Here is a 24,821-nt window from a genome sequence, read left to right as displayed (position 1 = left end):
TATGTATATTTGCGGGTGTAACTCAAATGCAAAGATGAGAAAAGCTTATTTTTAATTTCTTACTTAGCCAATTATAAACTCTATGGAATATGTTGGCGATCCATATAGCGGTTTATTACTACAACATACTTAAGTGGCTTACCTAATGTACTTATATTGGCATTTCGTAAATCCCATTAGTCATTGCCAACTATATATCCTATGTAGGAACAGTATTCCGGCAGGACATTTTATACTGTAGGTCATTAATGCTATAAAAATTATTCTGCAAAGTCATTTATTTAATGAAGGCCACTAGATTAACACCACACTTAGGGAACCAATTCTCATTTTTTTTCTTTAATGTATTTGTCAATAAAATCACACATTTAAAAGGACGCTCTGCTCCTCCAGAGGGTCCACCGCCAACCTCTAACCTCCAGGATTATGGTCATTTCTTGATTTATGCATTTGATTTGTTCAAAGTATTGATCTATTAATAGTGAGCAGGTACTTACATAAAATACAAGACTGATATATATTTACAGATAATGGCCCTGGAGACAGCTACATTCCTAGGGATATACGTGGATCAGCCGTAACATTAAAAAGCGTTGACAAGTCAAGTGAAAACATTTTTTTATCTTGTGATTCAGGGGTGGGATATATTCAATAAAGTGAACACTCGGTTCTTGAAGTTGCTGTATCGGCAGCGGAAATAATAGACAAGTGTTAAGATTTGATTGACTTTGGTAGGTACTAGCCACAGCATACTGGACTCATCCCACAAGACCTGCTGTTTTGGAGATGCTCTGACCCAGTCATTTAACCATCAGAACTTGGCCCCTTCCCAAAGTAGTCCAATGGAAGGACAGCAGGTGAACCAGTGACACGATGAAGGGTGACCAATGCTCATTCATGTATGTCGGAAGTGAAAGCTAGCCCATCTGTTCCAATCCCACAGATGAACAACCGTAACACCAATTTCTTAAAAGGTTATTGCTGTCTATGATAGAATAGTGTCAGAACACGCAGTGCATTTCTGTACATATGATATTTTGATCCCATTTAAGTAATAAAATTGCTCATTCAAGACAGTAGGCTTGGGGGAAAAAATGACAAAACATGGCATCCATGTGCGTCCATTTTTTAGTGGGTCGTAGAATTATGCATTTCTTTTGCCAACGAGAAAAACATGACACTGATGGTAAAATCTTACAAAGTGACCATATACGGAAGCAAATCTGATCCATTGATGAAAATTAGTCTTTTTTGTATGCACCTCCCCCCCACAAAAAAAAAATTTGAAAACGTGATTGCCTTATGGGGAACTCGTCTTGTGCAAAAACTCCCATTACCTGCAGATATAAGGTCAATCTGCAGGTTGATAATGTTAAACGACTACCTGCAGAAAATGAGCATGTGTCCTCCCGGCAGCCGCTCGCTTTTAGTCATAGGCGTGGTGCATGGAGAGGGAGGATACAAGTTCACTTCCTCCAGGTAGCCGGGCTTTCAGTAAGACCACAAGGTAGAATACTAACCCTATATATGCTGTTATAAAAAAATGTTTGAACATGATAATCAAATATCTGAAAGATGATCACACTCTGACTTTGTGCTTCTGAGTTATGGTTGCCAAACAGACAGATTCTGTTCGGTTGAGGACTACGGTAAGTTGGACAAAAGAAAAACACGTTGACACATTCGGAATGTTTTCAAGCACAAAATGTTTATTTTATATTATTATACAATATTGAGGCATTGGTGCCACTGACTGTGTCAGCATACAGGAGGGGAGGGCAGTTTATACAATTATTCAGGCAAGAGCGACTTGGAAGGTAAGATTCAGTGCAAGCATAGGGAATAGAGTGCAGTAAATAGTTCCCATGTTTGCTCACGAAGCACGGACATGAATCTAAAAACGAATTCAAGATGTCGAAGAGAACAGAAATCTCTCGATATCTTAAAAGAGTTCTCGCCCTGCAGAATGGACCATATAAAATTCAATTCCAACAGAATTGATGAGTTTACAGTCAGGGATTACCAATAAAATGGAGACATTTACAATGGTTTGAAGACTTGAGGAGATACATTTCACAGCTTGACTGAATGAGGCTTCAAGGCCTTCAGTGGAGAATCCAAAATGTCACGAAGGAGAAATGTATCCGGTTATCCTGTCTGACTACCTGTGTAAGGATTCGAGGATCAACCACTCACAATGCATGAGCAGGTTGCAGCGATACCAAGAAGTCGTGTACAACAACCGGTAGGTTGCAGTGATACCAAGAAGTTGTGTACAACAACCGGTAGGAGATCCACCAAGTATATTCCTAGTCTACACAGAACTTTCCTGGTGAAACTAAAGTAGTATTGGTGTCAACAGCCACCCTTGCCCCATCTTAAAACAGAACGAAGGGTTCATCTTCAAGGCTAGCCCTACCATTAGTTCTCATAGCTAATCAATGTAAGCTGCATAAATATAGATTATTCACTAGAGCAACTGTAGAGGATCTGTTTAATGAAGTATTGCTGATGCCATATGGTGTGAATCTGAAGAATACAACAAAAATAGAAAAAGAAAAGTCAAAACGAAAGGGACCTTTATTAACTCCAAACAAATGGATCCCGGAGATTTTTTTTTTTCAAGTGCCCTAGACTCAAAAAGCAAAAACATAGTGACCTTGGTAAAGATGGATCTCAATCTTCTAAAAGTTAAAGTATTTGTAGTGAAAAGTGAATAGCACAGAACAGTGATGTGCATTACCAAAAAGAGCAAAGACTGCATTCGTTTTGTTTTGAAAAAAAAAAAAAAAAATTCTCTACTTGTACATATGGAAAGAACATAAAGCAATAGCAATACCAAAAGGGGGTCAAAAAAGAAGCAGCAGTGCCAATACTGAGAAGATTGTGGGCATGTGCAATGAATAAAGTGCAAAGTTAATAACGGTTACAAAAAAATATATAAAAAAAAAATTGTTGGGCAAATTCGCAAGGTTTTTTTTTGGGGTGGGGTATGATATAATAGTGGAAGCCTAACTCAGACATGTAGGTATCAACGTTGAGCAAAAAGGTTCACAGGACCCTAGACCAGCAACCCTGGGTAGTCCGGACAGTTGGACTAGAGTTCTTTGAACTTCCCCTTACCTGCCGGTAATAATGGCTACGGTTCTTATTAGCAGGTTAGGCGTGACATCATCACTGTGCTACAATGCATTCATGATGTCATGCTGGGCTATCCAATACCTGCAGGAAGGAGGAGGTGCCTGCCACCCGGCCCAGTCCGCCCCTGAGGAGGTCCAGTCCGGCAGCCATAGACTACAGACGTGGCTGCTGGACTGATCATTTTACTCCACTCTAGTAGGCAGTTGCTGTAGAAAGTCATTGGTAATAAGGTATTTCACTACAAAGACCGATCTCGGAGTTAATTCTAGACACTACTAGCCTCAATTAGCCAATAATATGAAGCATATTCATTTTTGGTTTCCAGTAAGTTAATTAATTGTATTCATCTGAATAGCAACTTGGGTCACAAAATAATTATAGAAAAAAAAATGTATGGATGGATTCATGCATTGAAATTATATTTTATTCCCCAAACCTTGAGAATTTGCTCCCCACCCATAAAAAAAATAAATAAAAAGCATCTGAAAAATAAAAATAGTCAAAAATAATACATAAAAATGATGATATCAGAGGCATCCTTCCAATGACAATGTAGCTCTGTTTTTACCTGGAAACAATTTTTATTTTTGTGTCAAGTAATTTATTCATTTTGTAGGATAAAATAAAACAAAAGTTAGTATTCATCTATGCTTTTTACAGGTTTAAATTAAAAATATATATATTTTTTAAATTTATGAATTTGGGAAAAGTGGACCGATATACATATATATAAAAAATACAACCTCCATCTTACACAGTTAAGGTGAAAAGTAAAAAAAAAAAAGTGCTGTGTGTATGGTGTGAAGGTCTGATATAAAAAATGGTGTTAACTGAAACAGTGGATGAAATGGAAAAAAAAAAAAAGGTTGCCAGCTTTGTTCTTTCCGGTTTTTTTTTTTCTTTAGACACACAGGGTTTCCCAGGTAAACTGGAAATTACTCAAAGGCACTAAACCTCCCTTAATTTTTTGTTCAAGTACTATACAATTCAGAATGTGTAAAATTATGACACAGAAGTAGACCAAGCAGTAAGGGCTTTGAGAACCTACGCGAATGACCTTCACAGTGATTGTATGGTTGTGTGCAGGTAGCTGTGGGTTTGGCCAGGACTTGTACTCGTACCCTACTCTTCTTCCATCTTATGGTGCTGAAGAGGGCGGCTACTAATCATACTTTACCCAGCTCCGCTGGGGCGGGACATGAGGACACACAAGGCGTGGGCAGGCTCAGACAATTAGAATATGGATTTTTCATACAAAGGAAGGCCTTACAGCTACGTGATCCTCATGTTGGAATGAGACTGCTTAATGGTAGGTTGTGGCAAGGGCACTGGGAATATTTGCATGCTGGCGGACTGAGTAATCAGCTGGCTTCCTGCCATGGTGGGCATCGCAGCTCCAGCCCACTGCACTCCATAAATCGGTGCCTGGAAAACTCCTGCATACTGATACAGGGGCATCATGTAAGGCGGTAATATACCAGACTGCGGTGCTCCGGATAGCGCTGCTGGAATGGAGGATGACATCAGTCCCATGGGGGCCGGACAAGTCAGCGGAGTTTTGGAATTTCTTGGTTTTTCTGATATACCTTGACTTGCCTGGGAAGAAAGTAGGAAAATTTCATGATTAAAGAACTATAATAGAGGTAACATCTTAGATTTTAATTAGAGATGATCGAATGTGCTCACGAGACATGCAGCCGCGGGGACCAGAACATGGTATTCGAGCACACTCGGTTAGGACCCGAGCATGCTCAAATAACTCCTTATCCCAGCATGTTCGCTCATCAGTAATGTTAATACATTTTCCATCCTATATTTCACTGCACAATGATATTCAAGAAAAATTAGGAGGAGAAAGTTCCATCCATGGGTCTCCCGGCTACACCGCGGTAAACGGGGTCCTTTTAGGATATATCCTCAAGCTATGTGCACACGGACACAAATTCATCAAGACCAGCATCGCTTGTGCCAGTCTTGATGAGGGGGTGTGTTGCCATCAAATGCTTCTTAATTAATAGAGAGTATCTTAAATGTTGGGCGCACCGCCGTTAGTCTTCATGCTCGCCACGGCTCTTCATTAAAATAGATGAGAGTGCGTTGTCAAACCCACAACCACCAATCTTGCCCATTTTGGTAGAGTTGGCCAAATCATTTATGAAAATACAAAATAAAATAAATCACAATTTTTTTTTCACAATCTCACACTTCGCAAAAAATGTGGAGACTTTTCAAATGGTTTGACTCCGGATTTCTGGGGTAAACACTATGATGAATCAGGGACAAGAGTTTTTTTTTTGAGGCGTTGAAAAACAATACGTTTTTCAAACTGAAACCGCTTCAGGATACTTCTTTTTGGGGGTAGTTTTAGGGGGAGAAGTTTTTTTTTTCCTTAAAAAAACTGGTCTTGGAAAATATTTTTTTTCCCCTGAAATTCTTTGTAGTCTTCTGATTAGGCAGTGTCTACTTTGGAGAGGTTTGCTTCAGGGTCTGCTTCAAAGAAGTCACTTTCTCTTCCACCCCACACCTTTTCACAAAAAAAAAAGTCTCAAAAGCTCTTCATATGTATAGCGAGCGTTGATTTACCATAAAAATGAATTGGAACAGTTTTCCAAAAGTTTTTGAACCATCTTTTGAGGTTTTTTTTTTTTTTTTAGAGGATCCACACAAAATAAACTAAAAAAAACCCCTCCATGTTAACATAGCCCCTTTAAGTGTATCTGTCGTCATAAGAGAACTCACAATATAATATCTGTATTTACCTCTAGCTCCTTCCCCCCCTCCCTTCCCATAGAACTTTATAAGCACCAACAGTCATCGCCTATCTCGGGAATGGGAAAGTCCGCATTCACTGAATACATATTTTACCCTAGAATTGAGAATATTGAGAATGAAAGAGCAGTCCTGGGGAGAAAAAAAATTTCCTGCTTCCAATAGGTGGTGCTAGAGATCTAATCCTCTTCCTCTCTGAAGAGACAATTTGCATATTTCATTTCCAAGAGGAGCATGCATGGCCTATAAGTCTCCTCACTCTGACATGCCAGGCTTGGCTTGTTACTCCCCGTTACCCCTTAGACTTCTTTAAAAAGGGACATTTTGCCTATAAAATAGCTTGGAAAAGTGTTAATATCAGAAAAGTAACTTACTGAGGGTAAGTCATCAGTGCTGGATATGGGCTTGTGCTCGAGGTCCAGCCGTTGCTGGTACTGCTTCAGTTGATTTAAGGATGGTTTAAATTGTGCTGCTCCTACAGTTTTGCTTGCCCACTCATCCACGAGCTTGTGAAGGTCCTCGGTGAACGTCCCTTTTTTGTTGTTACTATTGTTAGACTGAGCTTGGATCTGTGGGGTGGTCACAGCGGGGCCAGACGTCTGCTCGGGGCCCACAGCAAGGCTGCTCGTGGAGGATCCTGGATAAATTCAGAAAGACTCAATCACTACAGTCTTCTTACAAGGTTCCTTTTAAAAGGGAATCTGTCAGCGGGTTTTTGCTATGTAATCAGAGAGCAGCATGATGTAGGGGTTGAGACGCAGATTCCAGTGATGTGTCACTTATTGGACCACTTGTTGTAGTTTTGATAAAAAATCTGTGTTTTATCAGCAGAAGATTATCACTGTAAGACTAGCAAATCTGCTGCTATATAGTCCTTCATATTCATGAGAGCGTTATAATCCTAACCACCACTGATTGGCAGTTTTCTGTGAACACTGTGCATAGGCAGAAAGCTGCCAATTAGTAATATGGGTGGGGTTACATAAAGGCTCAAAATTTGGAGAACTGCTAGATATTCAGCAGATAAGTTAGTTTATCAAAACCGCAGCAAGCAGCCCAATAAGTGACACATCGCTGGAATTAGGGACTCACGCTGATCTCAGATTACATAGCAAAAATCTGGTGACAGGTTCCCTTCACCATTTCCGTTCAGTTATGTGTATTCTCATTCGGTTACGACTCCAAATCTACAACTGGAAGACACTATAGGGGTATGAACAACGGCCATCCTATGCATACCAAGGCCCAAAAACCATTCTGGCATTATTAATGAACAGTCAGTATCAAAAAAAGAAATTAAAAAAACCTGAGTTACTATGGGGGGAAAAAAAAAAAAAAAAAATAAGGTGAGCGCTTACTTATATAAGGCCATGGTAATTGTCGCCATTAAGGGCTCATGCACATGGCCATATGGACGGGAGTCGGTCAGCACAAGATCACTTTACATGGCTCTGCTTTATTTATAAAGATGGCCCTGGCTGGTTCATTGTAGCCCGAAGAATGGACCGCCATTTTTATACTGCCAAACAAAACTTTTCATTGGATGCCTATGGTAGGTATAGGTGGCAAATGTAGGTGTAACCAAAGAATTCAGGATTTGACTTTAGGTTACACTTAGTCTATCAAAATCATAGATAAAGCCATAGATTCTAAGAGTTGTGGTTTAGCCCAATATATATATATATATATATATATATATATATATATATATATATATATATATATATATATATATATATATATATATATATATATATATATATATATATATATATATATATATATACACACACAGTACAGACAAAAAGTTTGGACACACCTTCTCATTTAAAGATTTTTCTGTATTTTCATGACTATGAAAATTGTACATTCACACTGAAGGCATCAAAACTATGAATTAACACATGTGGAATTATATACTTAACAAAAAAATGTGAAACAACTGAAATTATGTCTTATATTCTAGGTTCTTCAAAGTAGCCACCTTTTGCTTTGATGACTGCTTTGCAGACTCTTGGCATTCTCTTGATGAGCTTCAAGAGGTAGTTACCGGGAATGGTTTTCACTTCACAGGTGTGCCCTGTCGGGTTTAATAAGTGGGATTTCTTGCCTTATAAATGGTGTTGGGACCATCAGTTGTGTTGAGCAGAAGTCTGGTGGATACACAGCTGATAGTCCCACTGAATAGACTGTTAGAATTTGTATTATGGCAAGAAAAAAGCAGCTAAGTAAAGAAAAACGAGTGGCCATCATTACTTTAAGAAATGAAGATCAGTCAGTCCGAAAAATTGGGAAAACTTTGAAAGTGTCCCCAAGTGCAGTGGCAAAAACCATCAAGCGCTACAAAGAAACTGGCTCACATGAGGACAGCCCCAGGAAAGGAAGACCAAGAGTCACCTCTGCTTCTGAGGATAAGTTTATCCGAGTCACCAGCCTCAGAAATCGCAGGTTAACAGCAGCTCAGATTAGAGACCAGGTCAATGCCACACAGAGTTCTAGCAGCAGACACATCTCTACAACAACTGTTAAGAGGAGACTTTGCGCAGCAGGCCTTCATGGTAAAATAGCTGCTCGGAAACCACTGCTAAGGACAGGCAACAAGCAGAAGAGACTTGTTTGGGCTAAAGAACACAAGGAATGGACATTAGACCAGTGGAAATATGTGCTTTGGTCTGATGAGTCCAAATTTGAGATCTTTAGTTGCCACCACCGTGTCTTTGGGCGACGCAGAAGAGGTGAACGGATGGACTCTACATGCCTGGTTCCCACCGTGAAGAATGGAGGAGGTGTGATGGTGTGGGGGTGCTTTGCTGGTGACACTGTTGGGGATTTATTCAAAATTGAAGGCATACTGAACCAGCATGGCTACCACAGCATCTTGCAGCGGCATGCTATTCCATCCGGTTTGCGTTTAGTTGGACCATCATTTATTTTTCAACAGGACAATGACCCCAAACACACCTCCAGGCTGTGTAAGGGCTATTTGACCACGAAGGAGAGTGATGGGGTGCTACGCCAGATGACCTGGCCTCCACAGTCACCAGACCTGAACCCAATCGAGATGGTTTGGGGTGAGCTGGATCGCAGAGTGAAGGCAAAAGGGCCAACAAGTGCTAAGCATCTCTGGGAACTCCTTCAAGATTGTTGGAAGACCATTTCCGGTGACTACCTCTTGAAGCTCATCAAGAGAATGCCAAGAGAGTGCAAAGCAGTCATCAAGCAAAAGGTGGCTACTTTGAAGAACCTACAATATAAGACATAATTTCAGTTGTTTTACACTTTTTTGCTAAGTATGTAATTCCACATGTGTTAATTCATACTTTTGATGCCTTCAGTGTGAATGTACAATTTTCATAGTCATGAAAATACAAAAAAGTCTTTAAATGAGAAAGTGTGTCCAAACTTTTTTTTTTAATGCTACCATATTTTTATATAAAAAATAGCAACTATGAAAATGCTAAGTTCGAAATATAAAAATAGCAACTATGAAAACGCTCAGTTCAAAATGAAAAAAAGCAACTGAAAATGCTCAGTTGGAAACAAAAAAATAGCAACTATGAAAACGCTCAGTTAGAAAGTTCGAAATTAAAAAATAGCAAGTATGAAAATGCTCAGTTAGAAAGATCGAAATTAAAAAATAGCAAGTATGAAAACGCTCAGTTCTAAATTTAAAAAAATAGCAACTAAGAAAACGCTCAGTTTGAAATAAAAAAATAGCAATTATCAAAAATGCCCAGTCTGAAATAAAAAAAATAGCAACTATGAAAACTTTCAGTTTGAAATAAAAAGAAATAGCAACTATGAAAATGCTCAGTTCAACCTGAATGAGAATACAGCAACCCGAATGAGAATACAGCAACCCAACAACATGTTCTAGAAACTGATCACAGGGCATAACAAGAAGAGCGCAAACACAATGTGAGCACAGCATGCAGATAATCACACCAGAGTGCACAGTGGGGGTGTGTGGATTATCCGAGAAATATCAGATTTAATGTCTATGGCACAAAGCTCAGGAAAAAAAAAAAAAAAAAAACTTTTCCCCTGCAGTAAGTGAGCAAGCTAGCAACAAGAATAAAAAGTTTCCATGCTATGAAGGATGATGTCAAGAAACAAGAAAAATAAAAGCCGAATAGTTACTACTGCTGTGATCTTTGCCTAGACATAGCCGTTTCAGAGTGGACCCTACAAGGCAAAAAACAGTACAAGGCAGACGGTTAGGCACAACTAAATAGGCAACAGGTTGGGAAGATAAGACGGAATGTATGCATTTTTATATTTGTAGGGCAGAGGAGAGGCAGGCAAAACACAAAACACCAAGTCACAACATAAAGAATGCAATAAGACAAAACCATCTGTGCAGCCAGCCCCTGTGCAGCCATTGTAAAGCATCGCATACAAAAAATGGTCAGCAGCAGACAAGGCACTCCATCCAGGTAACGGAAGAAGAAATTGGCTAAAATTTACGTAAGTGATCGTTTTTGTAGCCTTAAAACTTCTTTCGAAATGCTAAATTATTTAAAAGGAGAGATTATCAGAAGATGCCTAATTTTTCTCGAAGTGCAGATTCTGAAGATCATCAGTGAATGGATTATGGATTATAATAATGATGATAATTTCACCCAAAAATAAAAAAATTCCCAAAAATGTAAAAGTTTGACAAAAGTTCAGGAATTGTAATCACTTAATCAAAATGCGTGGTCTGGTTGCACCACAAAGCAATGGTCTGAGCAGAAGTTCCTTCACCAGGTCGGTCCAGAATACCATAGCATGGTCCATACAGCTTGAAAAACTGCAGGAATTTGGTAAAAATGATCTCCTGATTAAAGGGTTGCCCCACATTCGTTATACTAATGAAGTATACTATGGATCAATATTAAATAGGTGGGGGTCAGACACCCGGCACCCCACTGATCAGCTGTTCTCAGGGCCATGCAGATGTTAGTCGACAGAGCTGCGCTCTTCAACTCTAAGTGCTTTGTGATGACCACTGCTCGGTGCTGCAGATTCAGTCCTATTCATTCAAATAGGGAAGGATCCACAGTGCCCGGCAGCGAACACTACACAGTTAATTGATCTGTCCTCTTCAGCTCCTCAACTGCTAATATACGTAAGGCACCAAGAACCGCTGATCAGTGGGGGTGCCAGGTGTTGGACCCTCACTGATCAGATATTGATAACCTATCTCCACTATAGTTCATCAATAGAAAATAAGTGGAGCAACCATTTAAGGTAGATGCCTTACATCAATAAATGTATTCCGTGTAATTTGTATCGTCTGCCATTGGTCTTTTCCCACAAAACTAGATCTCAAACTCTTCAGCTTCCTCTGCTCTACATTCCAACATGCCATCAAACAACAGCATGAAGAAGACAACCCCGTCACTGTGCAGTGAAGACCTGATTATTCATTAGTCATCGAGACAAGGGTTGATTGCAGATTTTAACCCAATCTATAAATACATTCCCAAACCCCATCCTCCCCATTGTGTCTTACAAAAAAACTCCACTCCAGGCTTCAAAAACAGGTCTAGACGGCTCCGAATTCCACGGCTACTCTTTTCAGAAGATGTCAACTGTAGGCTTATGGAAAATTTTGTAAGGTTTTCTAAGGTTAAATCTCAATTCTAAGATTTTTGCAAGGTAATCTGATATTTGTTCAAATTTTTTGTTTTTCAAATCATCAAGAACCACGGAAACCCGTCACAAATTCTCCTTCATAAGGGGCATTTTTGGAAGAAGTTTGTGTTTCCTGCAGCAGTTTTTAAGAGGTTAACAAGCATTTTTGCCGTGTTTTTTTCTCAATTTTTACGTGCAGCTTTTTAATAGGACGAGGCCAATTTTGGAATGTTTTCTGACAGGAGATGCTTTACAAGAAGTGATATCCAATTTTCTTTCTCCATCCAGGGGTTTTGAAAGCCTGAAGTACTTAAGAGATGCTCAAAAACTTAAACATGAGAACATCAAGCCATTTTTCTATATAAATGAATGGGAAGATTCTTTTAAGTGTTTGGTGAGCAATTTGTCTGCCATTTTTTTGTAATAAGAGGTGTTGGTCAGAAAAACACAGGAAAAAGGCTTAGTGTAAACATACCCTAAGAGTCCATCCAGGTTAGATCTTTCTCAGTTATTAAGATTAATGCTTGCATCACTAAATCTGGGAATACTCCACGTCCTTTGAGAAGTTCCAGATCCAAAAACTTTTCTGAAAATATCTTTTACATTTAGCATAAACCTCAAATTGTAGCCTATCAAACCCAGGGACTTTTTCTTGGTAAAGATCCTAAGAACAATGTGAAGCTTCCCCATTGTAAGTGGGCCATCTAGGAAGTCTACTTGCACCTTCATCACCTTTACTTTGGGGTATACCTAAGGAGCTATGTTTTAAGCCAATTTTTGGGGGGTTTATAAGCATTGTATAGAGAGTGGCCTGTGGCCGGTCATTCACATGTTGTAACCTTTGTTACCCCCCCTCTCCTCCATGATCTCATTGTGAGGGTGCCAATGGGGTGGTCTTTGGTCTAACCATTTAGATGGATGTATGGGACCAGTGCAGACTGGCATTTCCGTGATTAAACATCTGTGATCAGAGTTTTCTAATGTTGGTATCCGGGTATGGATGACTGCATAAATGAAGTGGCCACCAACCCTAAGTGATGCTGTAGGCACAGTTCCCATCTATGTCTATGCCATGGATTTGGATAGTTGCAACAAAAAACAAACAAAACAGAACTGTAAACTATATTTTGCATATAGATAAAATATATAAATCTATTTAGGCATCCCCAAAAAAGCAAAATGGTATTTAAAGAGTGGGAGAGCACCCTTACTTTCCCCATTCTAATGTTACAGGTGCACAATTCCTGCCGATGATGCATGCATCCCGGGAGTAGTAGACATAACATTCCTGCCCCTGTCGCCTCTTGCGACCCTTCGAGGAAAGTGTTCACACATATTAGTCAGATAGTAGATTTTGAATAAAGTCATAACAAAAAGTCTGTCCGATCCAGCACAAGATAAAAATGAAAAAACTATGCAAATTCATTAAAATGTGATGTAGATTAAAAAAAAAAAATATATCAAAATAATATACTTTTCTGTATATCTACATCACATATTTTAATGAAATTACAATAAAGATTTTTTCATTTTACGTTGAGACAATGGCCTGGAAATCAGTCTGTTTCAAATTGGGCAGTGGGTCAAGCTTGAACGTCCCCTAAAACTCCACTGTAGCCTGACCAAAAGCTTCAACACTTTTATAAATTTGGAATGAAATATCTTGATCAATTGTTTCCCAGTCAATCTAGATTTGCCTCTTCCCAAAAAATGCAAGACTGTAATATCATAGGCCGAAATCCTCCTTCTTCCAATGTTTACAACTTCGGCTCGTCATCCAGGAAGAATTTGATTCTTTGGAGGTCTAGTAAGAATAATCTTCTCTCAAGTCCTTGCTTTGTGCCTCAGATTTATTGATACTGATATACTCTCATTTATGCCCCTTTCACGTGTACAGTATTTGCTCAGTATTTTACCTCAGTATTTGTAAGCCAAAGCCAGGAGTGGAAAAATCTGAGGAAAAGTATAATAGAAACACGTCACCACTTCTGTATTTTTCTCCCACTCCTGGTTTTGGCTTACAAATACTGAGGTAAAATACTGACCAAATACTGAATAACTCCGATGATGACTGGGAGGATGTAACGGATAATTTTTTTCAATTCAGTGATTAGTGCTGGAGACTCCACGATTCTACAGACATTAATCCATCATATTACATTTGTTACATCTAGTAAGGGATCGTTCTTTTGGTGCATTCAGTAATTTGGTGCTTTCTGAACAAGGTACCATTCTCCTGTGTGGTCCCTGTAATAGGATCCTCCCGTTTTGGTCCTTCATTTGCTTGCTGTATTAAACACCATTGTTAAATGCACAGAAGAGGATTCTTTTTTAAAGATTTGTACACATTTATTAAAGAATGAAAAAATTCACCTCCAGCTCCTGGGATAAAATTTCCAAATTTCTTTATTCGAAAAAACATTAAAATTCCATTGAGGATTCCGGGACAGAAAAACATCAGACAGCTGTGCACCGGTGTTTCATTAGGTGAGCTGGCTTTTTTTTTCTTTTTATTCACTTTGTACACATTTGTGCTTGAAAAATTGTCATCATGGCTTGGAAGTCTCCCAACACCCCTACCCTGTCTCAGTGGCTTAAAGGGGTTGTCCACTACTCAGACAACATCTTCTGAACTCGTATGTTTCCCCTTTGTAAAATAATAACACCTATACTCACCTCTGGTGCCATTCCAGGGGTGTTGGCATTGGCTCTCCAGGGGATCATGCGACTCTCACCACCGCTGATTGGTCGATTGGACGCAGGGATCACATGATTTTGAAACCACCGCTGATTGACGCAGGGATAACATGACAATGTCAAGCGATCCCAGGGAGAACCAGTGCCGAAACCACTGGCACCGGAGGGGAGTATGATTGTTATTTTTTTTACAAGGGGCAAACAGATTTTTTTTCTGCTTATAGGTGCTTTGAGCAACTGGCAAATAGGGGTTCTGAAGTTTCTCATTCTAGTCTTTGTGGGTGGGAGTGTGTTATTGAGTATGTGTAGATAACTGTATGAATGGCTTCCGGCATCTTTGTCAATATCTATTTTTACCATTTTCACGTCACGATGTTGAACATGATTCTTGTATTTTTGTGCAACCTGTGCGCTGTTGCTTACTATGATACACAGTGGTGTATTATTGTTCCTTATCGCTAGTGTTAAAAATGTTAAAATAGACCATATATAGATTTTTTTAGCTTATGCTGGCTTGGATAAACTTTTTGTGATCAGATGCCTCAAAAGCCTTATCTGTGCACAAAAGAATGGATTGCCCCATAAGCTGGAATAAACACGTTGGAGAGAGCGAGTTGTATCTACACCATTTTATAAACCACTGTTAGATATTGAAATTGAAGTTTACTTTTTTAGTTGGTCACTGGCTTCCAAGTTATATAAACATGACCGCTAATGCTAAAGCAGATTATAGCAAAAAAAAAAAATGACGGAGCAAAATATATATATAGTAATTAGTTAGTAATGTTGCATATAAAAGTATTAAAATGTCATGTAAAGAATATGATAAGCATGAACAAATGCAAATGTTCATATCAACCCAATTATCTGTCCTTCTGCACGGCTGCTATAGATCCTCAGCCCCTAGACTCGCAAAGACCATTCTTCTACTCAGAGGTGGGTCGTTCATAGCGCCTCAAAACATGGAAAATCTCAAGGCACTACATCAAAAACCAAGTGAAGAATAAAGTAAGAAAAAAAAGATACCAAACACAGGGGTGTACACGTTGGTGTCTGGCTGCGCAGACTACGAGCTCCTGCCCACTTGCTTTTGCTGCCCAGACATTTGGTAAAAGCTGCGCACACAAAAGCATCCAAATAACACATGGTCAGAAAAGGAAAAGATGATGCCAGTTTTGGACAGTGATACTCAACCTATGGCGCAAAGTCCGAAGCCAAATTAATTTCCTAATTTTGCAACGGCTTCCATAGCGTTTCTTAAAAACTTAAATATTTCACACACAAAAAAAGCACAATATTCTTAAAAAAAAAAAACTACACTTTTTTTTCTTTTTTTACTCTGGACAAAGGTTGGGTATCACATCCAGAAGAATGGATGAGCTATCAAGAGGAAAGGTGACAAAGCGGATGACATATAAAAGAAAAGAAGAAGTCGGGGACGGGGAAGAGATGAGGCGCATTAAATAGAAAAGAACAAATACAAACAGATGGATAAAGACACAGGTCCACTGAGGAATCTGGTACGAGGTTTGCTACTAGACTTATAGGTCACGCTCTCAGACGTTTGGTGGTAAACCGTCCAGCCTGTAAATGAATATAGAGGGAAGAAAACAGAGACACTGGTAAACTATGATTAGCGATGGGACGCGCGGGCAGAAATCAAAGCAGCTTTGTCATACAAGAGAAGCTCTTCACTACCAAACAAGGGATTGGTGGCTGCATCTTTGCAAAAAAAAGGAAAAAAATATAATGTGTTATGAAGTTTGGGTACAAGGATTTGGATGGGTCATTTCTACTTTAAGAGCTGTCCTTCTAAAAGTGCATCCAGCCTCCTCTGCATGGTTATTTAATGGGTGCTATCGATATCATAGTATTCATAGAATGGTAGATTTGGAAGGGACCTCCTGGGTCATCGTGTCCAACCCCCGACTCAATGCAGGATTCACTAAACCATCTCAGGCAGATGTCTGTCCAGCATCTGTTCAAAGACTTCCATTGAAGGAGAACTCACCACCTCTCATGCCTGTGCCACTCATTGATCACCCTCACTGTCAAAACGTTTTTTTCTAATATCGAATCTGTATCTTCTTCCTTTCAGTTTCATTCCATTGCTTTTCGGGTTTCCATGTGCAAATGAAAATAATGATGATCCTTCTACACTGTGACAGCCCTTCAGATATTTGTAGACAGCTATTAAGTCTCCTCTTAGCCTTATTTTTGCAAGCTAAAGATTTCCAGATCCTTTAACCGTTCCTCGTAGGACATACTTTGCGGTCTGCTCACCATCCTGGCAGCTCTTCTCTGAACTTGCTCCAGTTTTTCAATGTCTTTTTAAAAATGTGGTGCCCAGAAGTGGACATAGTATTCCAGATGAGGCCTGACCAAGGAGGAGTAGAGGGAGATAATTTCTCCACGTGATCTAGACTCAATGCTTCTCTTAAATACATCCTAGAACTGCTTTTGCCTTTTTTGCTGCTGCATCAAACTGTTGACTCATGCGAGTCTGTGATCTATTAATATACCCAAATCTTTTTCACACATGCTGATGCTTAGTTGTATTCCTCCCATCCCATATGTATTTAGCTGATACCTTTAAAAATAATCTATTCACAACGCGTTTATGGTTTCCACAAGTTACAAAATGCTCCTCACTGACACGACTGAAGATGCCTTCACACCATACTGCTCTATTTGGTGTCCACAGGCTGCCATTGTATAGAATGTTTTCATTTTTTTGTGAAGTAGTAGACTGCACTTTTCTATCCAGTGACACAAAAGTTCTAGAAACATATTTTAGCCTGCATTATAACATAACATAATAGCTCCCGATTCCTCATTTGCAATTTTTTTTTTCAGTCCCTTTCCCTTTTAATTTTTTGTTTCTTTTGTGGTTTTCGCTGATGTTTTTTAGTGCAGAATCCTTCAAAATGGTGCAAGCATTTCAGGAATTTCATGCAAAATCAAAAAATTTGGGGGGTCTTAAATCGGTTGTAAAAGTCGCACGTGTCATGATATGTACTTTTGCCTTGTCCTGTATTTGAATAGTATGCCATTTGATGTATGTAACTGTTCTCTGGTTTCTATTAGCTGTAATTTATGTATTTTCTTGGCTGGGAGTTCACCTGTAACAATGTCTCCTTCCCCCAATACTTGCAGCCCTAAGCTATAATGTAATTAAGCTTTGTCAACATCACTAGTGGAGGAATAGCCATTCTTCCTCACAGCAGGTGGCTAGTCAAATGTACATATTACAAAGACTGCCTGGAGCCCACCAGTCTAGAATCTTCTGGTGGACCCAACCATTGAATAGAAGGTGTGACCCCTACCCCTTCATGGGCGGATCCCAGGAGCTCAGACAATCCATTCTTATTTTGAGATCAGATGTGAGTTGATCCTTGAAGGAGAAGGAGTGGGGATTCTTAGCTGAGGCAAGACCCCACGCCCATCTAGGACTGTGGAAGCGAACGGGGCGAGACTTGAGCTGAGGACATATCTCGTCGTTCGTGAGATTGTTTTGGGATCCCTTGGACTAATTGTGGACTATTGCTTTGTTACCTGGCACAAGGATTATCGGGAGGTGCCCCCGAACCTGTTCCATTGGACTAATTGTGGACTCTGTAGATCTACCTGCATGTGTTGTTCCAGCGTTCTTGATAATAAATCTGTTGAATCATCCCTCGGCCTGTTGTCCCTTCTTGCTCTGCCGTACACCCCGTCACAAACTGGTGGCAAGCAGTGGGACCAGAGCAGAAGGAATGGAGGACAACGGCCCATCAACATCGAGAACCAGCACCACAGAGTACAAGAACTGGAGTTTGGGGAGCCTACAATCAAAGGCCCGGCTTTGAAAGGAGTTCGCCTGCAAGATGACGCTGAGGACGGACCCTCACAGCAAATGGAGGAAAGACTGCAGCCGGAGGTAAATACCCAAAAAAGTCAGTGGGTTATGTGGTACGAGGAGGAGTTGGCATTGCTGGGAGAAGAGGCCACCATGGACGATAAGAGGGAGGCCATTCACAGAGCCGAGGAGAGGGAGGCCATTCACAGAGCCGAGGAGAGGGAGGCCATTCACAGAGCCGAGGAGAGGGAGGTCATTCACAGAGCCGAGGAGAGGGAGAGGGAGGCCATTCACAGAGCCGAGGACAGAGCTCAGGAGATGGCATTGCTGGAGAGGCAGATCGCTTTGGAAGCAGCTAGAAGCTCCAGACAGACTCTAACCCCAGCACCCACCATGAGGGAACTCCCCAGAGTGTCCCGCAAAGACTTCAAGCCCTTTAATGAGGCTGCAGGCGACATTGAGGGCTACTTCCAGGACTTTGAGCATCAGTGTCGATTAATGGAAGTCCCGGAAAGGGACCGAGTCCGACATCTGGTGGGGCTCTTAGAGGGTGGAGCTGCCGCAGCCTATAGAGCTATGGACCCTCAGGGGAACTGTGAGTATGCTGAGATTAAACGGACTATTCTAGAACATTATGCTGTTACCCCAGACACTTACAGGACTCAGTTCCGTACTTTAGCCTGTGATGAGGAAGTGTCTTTCAAGATGTATGCCCACAGACTCAAACAGATATGTCATCGCTGGCTGGAGGCAGATGAGGCCTTAACCTGGGAGACCTTCCTCCAGGTTATCCTAAAAGAGCAGTTTTACTTCAAGTGCCCTGCTGAGATCCGGGAATGGGTGCGTGAGAGGAGACCAGCCACTGTGGAGGAAGCTGCAGCTCTAGCTGATGAGGCTCTCACCATCAAGCCTCAGTGGAGGGTTCTGTTGGAGGATGGAGAGAGGCCTACCAGCTCCACAACACCGGTGGCTTCCTGTTCTTCTGTCCCCATTGTTCCCCGTTCCTCTAAGCCACCACCTCATGCTGATACCCGTGTAAATGTGCCTCCAGTTGCTTCTACTGCGTTTTCTGGAATACGACGAGGAGAGGAAGTAGCAGAGCGCAGGTGTTATGGTTGTGGGCATCTGGGGCATCTGCAGGCCTTATGCCCAGCCAGCTCATGGAGAAGTCATCCTCAAACCCCTACAGCACCTTCAGGTGGAAGCCGGCCTCCAGGTTCCCTTACCCCTCGCCCAAGAGGACGCCTTGGATGGAGTGAGACCCAGCAGAGATGCTATCGATGTGGACAGCCGGGGCATCTGCAAGCCTCCTGCCCAGCTGTTCAAATGAGGATTAATCCTGTACCCAGTCGTATTATTAATTATGTACACCCAAGTGCCATGGAGGACGACGTGTCACCACTACGTGAGGACTGGCCTACTGCCTCACCCACCCATGTTGCACCACTAGGAGTTTATGGTGTGCGACCCGCAGCTATGACGACTTCTGCTCATCGAGGTAAGCACTTGCAGGAGGTCGTGCTGGATGGACAGAGACTTATTGGATTTTGTGACTCAGGGGCTTTCCTCACACTGGCTGATCCCCGAGTGGTTCGGCCTGAGGCAATCCATCGAGGACCTGGGATTGTCATTGAACTGGCTGGTGGACAATGGAGGACTATTCCCACAGCCACTGTGGATCTGAACTTTGGTTTTGGGGTCAGGCGATGTCTGGTTGGGGTGATGGGTGGTCTGCCTGCAGATGTTCTCCTGGGCAATGATGTGGGAGAGCTAAGATGCCAATTCGTGGCTGCATGAAACCACATGTAAGTTACACTCTGCCTGTGTGTACTTTACCAGCGACCTGTAGAGGTCCCTGGTACGTACACAAATTGGGAGGGGAAGGGATTGTCATGATATGTACTTTTGCCCTGTCCTGCATTTGAATAATATGCCATTTGATGTATGTAACTGTTCTCTGGTTTCTATTAGCTGTAATTTATGTATTCTCTTGGCTGGGAGTTCACCTGTAACAATGTCTCCTTCCCCCAATACTTGCAGCCCTAAGCTATAATGTAATTAAGCTTTGTCAACATCACTAGTGGAGGAATAGCCATTCTTCCTCACAGCAGGTGGCTAGTCAAATGTACATATTACAAAGACTGCCTGGAGCCCACCAGTCTAGAATCTTCTGGTGGACCCAACCATTGAATAGAAGGTGTAACCCCTACCCCTTCATGGGCGGATCCCAGGAGCTCAGACAATCCATTCTTATTTTGAGATCAGATGTGAGTTGATCCTTGAAGGAGAAGGAGTGGGGATTCTTAGCTGAGGCAAGACCCCACGCCCATCTAGGACTGTGGAAGCGAACGGGGCGAGACTTGAGCTGAGGACATATCTCGTCGTTCGTGAGATTGTTTTGGGATCCCTTGGACTAATTGTGGACTATTGCTTTGTTACCTGGCACAAGGATTATCGGGAGGTGCCCCCGAACCTGTTCCATTGGACTAATTGTGGACTCTGTAGATCTACCTGCATGTGTTGTTCCAGCGTTCTTGATAATAAATCTGTTGAATCATCCCTCGGCCTGTTGCCCCTTCTTGCTCTGCCGTACACCCCGTCACAGCACGTTTGTCAAAAAACAAAAGCCATTATTTTGAAAAATCATCCAGAGACTTTAAGCCATTTAGAGACTGGAGTGAGTTGCCCCCTCCCCCTAAAAAAAAAGCGACATTCGGTAGAAGTTGTATCTCCTGGAGCTCTGGTCCTGAATTGTCTCAGCTGTTCTGTGTTGGCCACTCCTCTTTGGTATATATGCTCACCACATGCACTTGGGAGGTGCCAGTGATAGCTTCTAATTCCTGGTTTGGAGTTGAAGGAGAGTTCAGAATTAGTAGAAGTTGGTTGGTGATGCTTTCAGAAGATTTCTGTGTGGATTTGGTTTGAGTGTTTATTCTTATCCTCTTTCCATTTGGTTTGTCCCTCTAACTCCTCTCTTGATTCCCACTCAGTCATTTTGTGTGTGAATTTGTACAACCGTGGTTTTCTTTTATCCCTGTCAGGTTGGTGTTACCCTATACAATCGGGTCCCATACCTCCCTGGGTGGGGGAAGGAATAGACAAGCGGGCATATAGGAGCATAGCAAGGTATGAGACCCCAGCATCTCAATCATCAGAGGTAATCTGGTGAAGAGGGATAGCCTAGGCACCTCATAGCTTGTTGGACAGGGAAGGAGCCCATTGCCCAGAAAACTCCTTCTACAGTACCGTGACAATTATTGAGAAGTGGAAGTAACCGCAGCAACTAGGTCACAAAGTGGAGACCCCGTAATGTTACAGAGCGGGGTTACCAAGTGCTGGGAAGCAGAGAGCAGAAAAGTGACCACTGCTCTTCTGACCCTAAAACTGCTTTGTTTCAGTGATGGAAATTTTAAGACTTCACCATATCAATACATTTCGGATAACTGTAGCTTTCAGCCTTGTGGGAACAGTTTGGTGAAGGGCCTTTTATGTTTATAATGACCAGGGCCCAAGGTCCATAAAGACATGAATGGTGAAGTTGTGTGTGGAAGAACATGCTGGACCTCAGCCCCATCCAAAATCTTTGAGCTGATCTAGAACGGAGATTATGAGCCCGGCCTCTTCTCCAACATCAGTTTCTGACCTCACAAATTGTCTTTTATGGAAAAAAGGGCAAAAATTCCCACAGGCACCTCCAAAATTTTGTAGAAATCCTTCCCAGAAGAATAGAAGCTTTTATAGCTGCAAAGTGGGGACTAACACCATTCTGTGGTTTTAGAATGGGAGATCGGAAGGTGTAATGTGGAGGGGACACAATACTTTTAAAGTTCACTCAGAGGTCCAGTGGGCGGTGCTAATCAGTAATTGACATCTTTCCCTATGTAAGTGAGCATCCGGAGACAGCAGTCAATCATAGATTAGGACCGCCTACTTGACTGAATAATACAGAATGAGCAAGGATTTCAATGAATATGAAACATGCTGGCCGCAGACTGGACATAATTTTTCCATGTTACAGGTTTGCTTTAAAGGGGGTTTCCATATTTATGGATCTAAAATTTAGGAAATTAGTTTAGGCACTTTGTTTTTCAACCATTCCCTGACTGCAGATCTGCTCGGTGCCCCTTTGATGCCTGTACTTTCCCACATGCCAACACGCTGTTGCTGCACTTGTTTATATGACCTGTCTTGCAACTCAGGTGAGACCACTACTTGGTGTAAACGATAACCTTAAAGGGGTTGTCCAGGGGGCTGAAATGTATTTGTAATATGGGTCAGACTGATATAAAAAGATCAGAAAAAGTTATCGTCAGTGATTCCGGCTGACCCTTAACTGGTCTCTACGTACAGAACTTGTCTATAGACAACGGAAAATGCCTGCCCATCCAATCACTAACCGGGGCGGATCACCGCTGCAGTGATTGGCCAACTGGCTGTTTACAGCAGTTTCTGGTGCGTCAAGACTGAGGGCTGGGATGGGAACTGTGTGAGACACGCGGGTGTAAGTATCACTACTTTTTCATAGTCAGGTATTTTATAAAGATATTAAGATGAATTTTTTTTAGCAAGAAAAAAAATCTTGCAAAACCCCCCCCCAAAAAAAACAGTGTGGGTATTTTATATCCCTAAGGCAGCTTCCGCTGATTGAGAACACTGACACCGCATCTTTCCAGATCAATGAGGAAGAACTGCTCTCTCCTCCTGCCTGATAACATATTAGTCGGATTGGTGCAGGGCAGAAGAAAAAGCTACCAGTAATTACCCATCACTAAATCTGCACAGAGCTGCCAGCGGGGGCGCCTCCGGCAGAGCCACCAGCGGGGGCGCCTCCGGCAGAGCTACCAGCGGGGGTGCCTCCAACAGAGCCACCAGCGGGGGCGCCTCCGACAGCCGCCAGCGGGGGCGCCTCCGACAGAGCTACCAGCGGGGGTGCCTCCGGCAGAGGCTCCAGCGGATGCTCCTCCGGCAGAGCTACCAGCGGGGGTGCCTCCGGCAGAGGCTCCAGCGGATGCTCCTCCGGCAGAGCTACCAGCGGGGGTGCCTCCGACAGAGCCACCAGCAGGTGTTGCTCCGGCAGAGCTGCCAGCGGAGGCGCCTCCGACAGAGCCGCCAGCGGGGGCGCCTCCGACAGAGCCGCCAGCGGGGGCGCCTCCGATAGAGCCCCCGGCGGATGCTCCTCCGGCAGAGCTGCCAGCAGGGGCGCCTCCGACAGAGCCGCCAGCGGGGGCGCCTCCCGCAGAGCTACCAGCGGGGGTGCCTCCGACAGAGCCGCCAGCGGGGGCGCCTCCGGCAGAGGCTCCAGCGGATGCTCCTCCGGCAGAGCTACCAGCGGGGGTGCCTCCGACAGAACCACCAGCGGGGGTGCCTCCGGCAGAGCTGCCAGCGGGGGCGCCTCCGACAGAGCCGCCGGCGGGGGCGTCTCCGACAGAGCCCCCGGCGGATGCTCCTCCGGTAGATGCCAGCAGGGGCGCCTCCGGCAAAGCTGCCAGCATGGGTGCCCCTGGCAGAGCCACCAGCGGGGGCGCCTCCGGCAAAGCTGCCAGCATGGGTGCCCCTGGCAGAGCCACCAGCGGGGGCGCCTCCGGCAAAGCTGCCAGCATGGGTGCCCCTGGCAGAGCCACCAGCGGATGATCCTCCAGCAGAGCTGCCAGCGGGGGCGCCTCCGGCAGTGCTGCGTCCTGTAGTCCGAAAAAATAAGTACATTTTTACCACGATTAGAACAGTATTCTTGACTGAAAAATACAGAAAGAGCACAGATTTTAAAGAATATAACACAACATCCTTTAAGGGTATCTATTACACCCAGTAGCAATGTGGTCAAAGGTCCTGGCATGAGCTCCCCGGGGACTGCGATAACTGTGGGGGAAGCATCATGTGTTCTTTTATCCTCCGCTAAGATTTCTCCCCACATTCCAATAGTATAGGTCAGTATTCCAATAATCCCTGTTACATAAAATATGAAGATATTTGCATTTTTAAAAGGATAAGCTCATAAAGCAGATATGACCATGACAACTTATGGGTGGGGAGGTCTGAAATAAAAAAATAAAAATTAAAAAATTAAAAAAAGAAATAAGCTTCTACCATCTTCTCATCCCTACATTCCCAAAAAAATATATCTAATATTTACCTAGTGCTAGCAAAGCAAAAACCATCTTGCGGTCACCCCCCACATACAGGGTATTAATGTAGAATTTAGCGTCTTCCTAAGCAGAAATGGCGTCTAGATCACCGGTAGGGGCACGGAAATGTACCCGAATAAAATGTCACATACAGAGGATGAAGATGGATGATCATTCTCACAGTGTCTGTCTTGATCAGTACAGCAGCAAAGCCACGTGCAGTCTGAAAGCAACTCCGTCCCGTGTTGCCTCACTCTGCAGCGGCAATTAAACTAGCACAAAGAGGAACATCCCTCAATGATAGATCACCTTGTCCGCCGCTGCCATGCATATCAACACCATCTCGGACAACCCCAGAACAGATATTATCTGAGGACACCGTAACTTTCACTGAACAAGGCTGCTGTGTCTGAACGGCCCGACCCGGAGATGCCGTCAGGGAGGTCTTTGGGTCCAGGTGAGGCTTCAATGGATCCTTGGAAGGAAATCCATTACAATCCGTAGTTATATCACCTGCAACAGAAAGAAAAACAGAAAGAAAACACCAAGGTTGCCAACCTAGTAGACTAGCATTTACGAAAATTTACTGACAATGAAAAATACATAAAAAACTAGAATCTAATAAGAGTATGAAA

The 24,821-nt window shown here is 42.6% G+C and overlaps 1 protein-coding gene across 3 annotated transcripts in view; it reads right to left on the bottom strand.

The window, feature by feature from the left end:
* Positions 1 to 1,687: 1,687 nt before the first annotated feature.
* Positions 1,688 to 24,821, bottom strand: part of WNK2 (WNK lysine deficient protein kinase 2) — a 171,206-nt gene continuing 148,072 nt past the window's right edge. For all 3 annotated transcript variants that reach the window (XM_069736745.1, XM_069736747.1, XM_069736748.1), the window contains 5 exons: positions 24,496 to 24,699; positions 15,712 to 15,810; positions 10,051 to 10,095; positions 6,285 to 6,547; positions 1,688 to 4,737 (listed from right to left, as the gene is read on the bottom strand). In XM_069736745.1, coding sequence (XP_069592846.1) covers positions 4,414 to 4,737; positions 6,285 to 6,547; positions 10,051 to 10,095; positions 15,712 to 15,810; positions 24,496 to 24,699 — 935 coding nt within the window. In that variant the 3' untranslated portion in view covers positions 1,688 to 4,413. The remainder of the gene's footprint in view (positions 4,738 to 6,284; positions 6,548 to 10,050; positions 10,096 to 15,711; positions 15,811 to 24,495; positions 24,700 to 24,821) is intronic.

Source organism: Ranitomeya imitator, chromosome 8 (assembly GCF_032444005.1).
Source record: "Ranitomeya imitator isolate aRanImi1 chromosome 8, aRanImi1.pri, whole genome shotgun sequence".
NCBI classification, from domain to species: Eukaryota; Metazoa; Chordata; class Amphibia; order Anura; family Dendrobatidae; genus Ranitomeya; species Ranitomeya imitator.
This window is presented reverse-complemented; position numbering and strand designations above follow the sequence as displayed.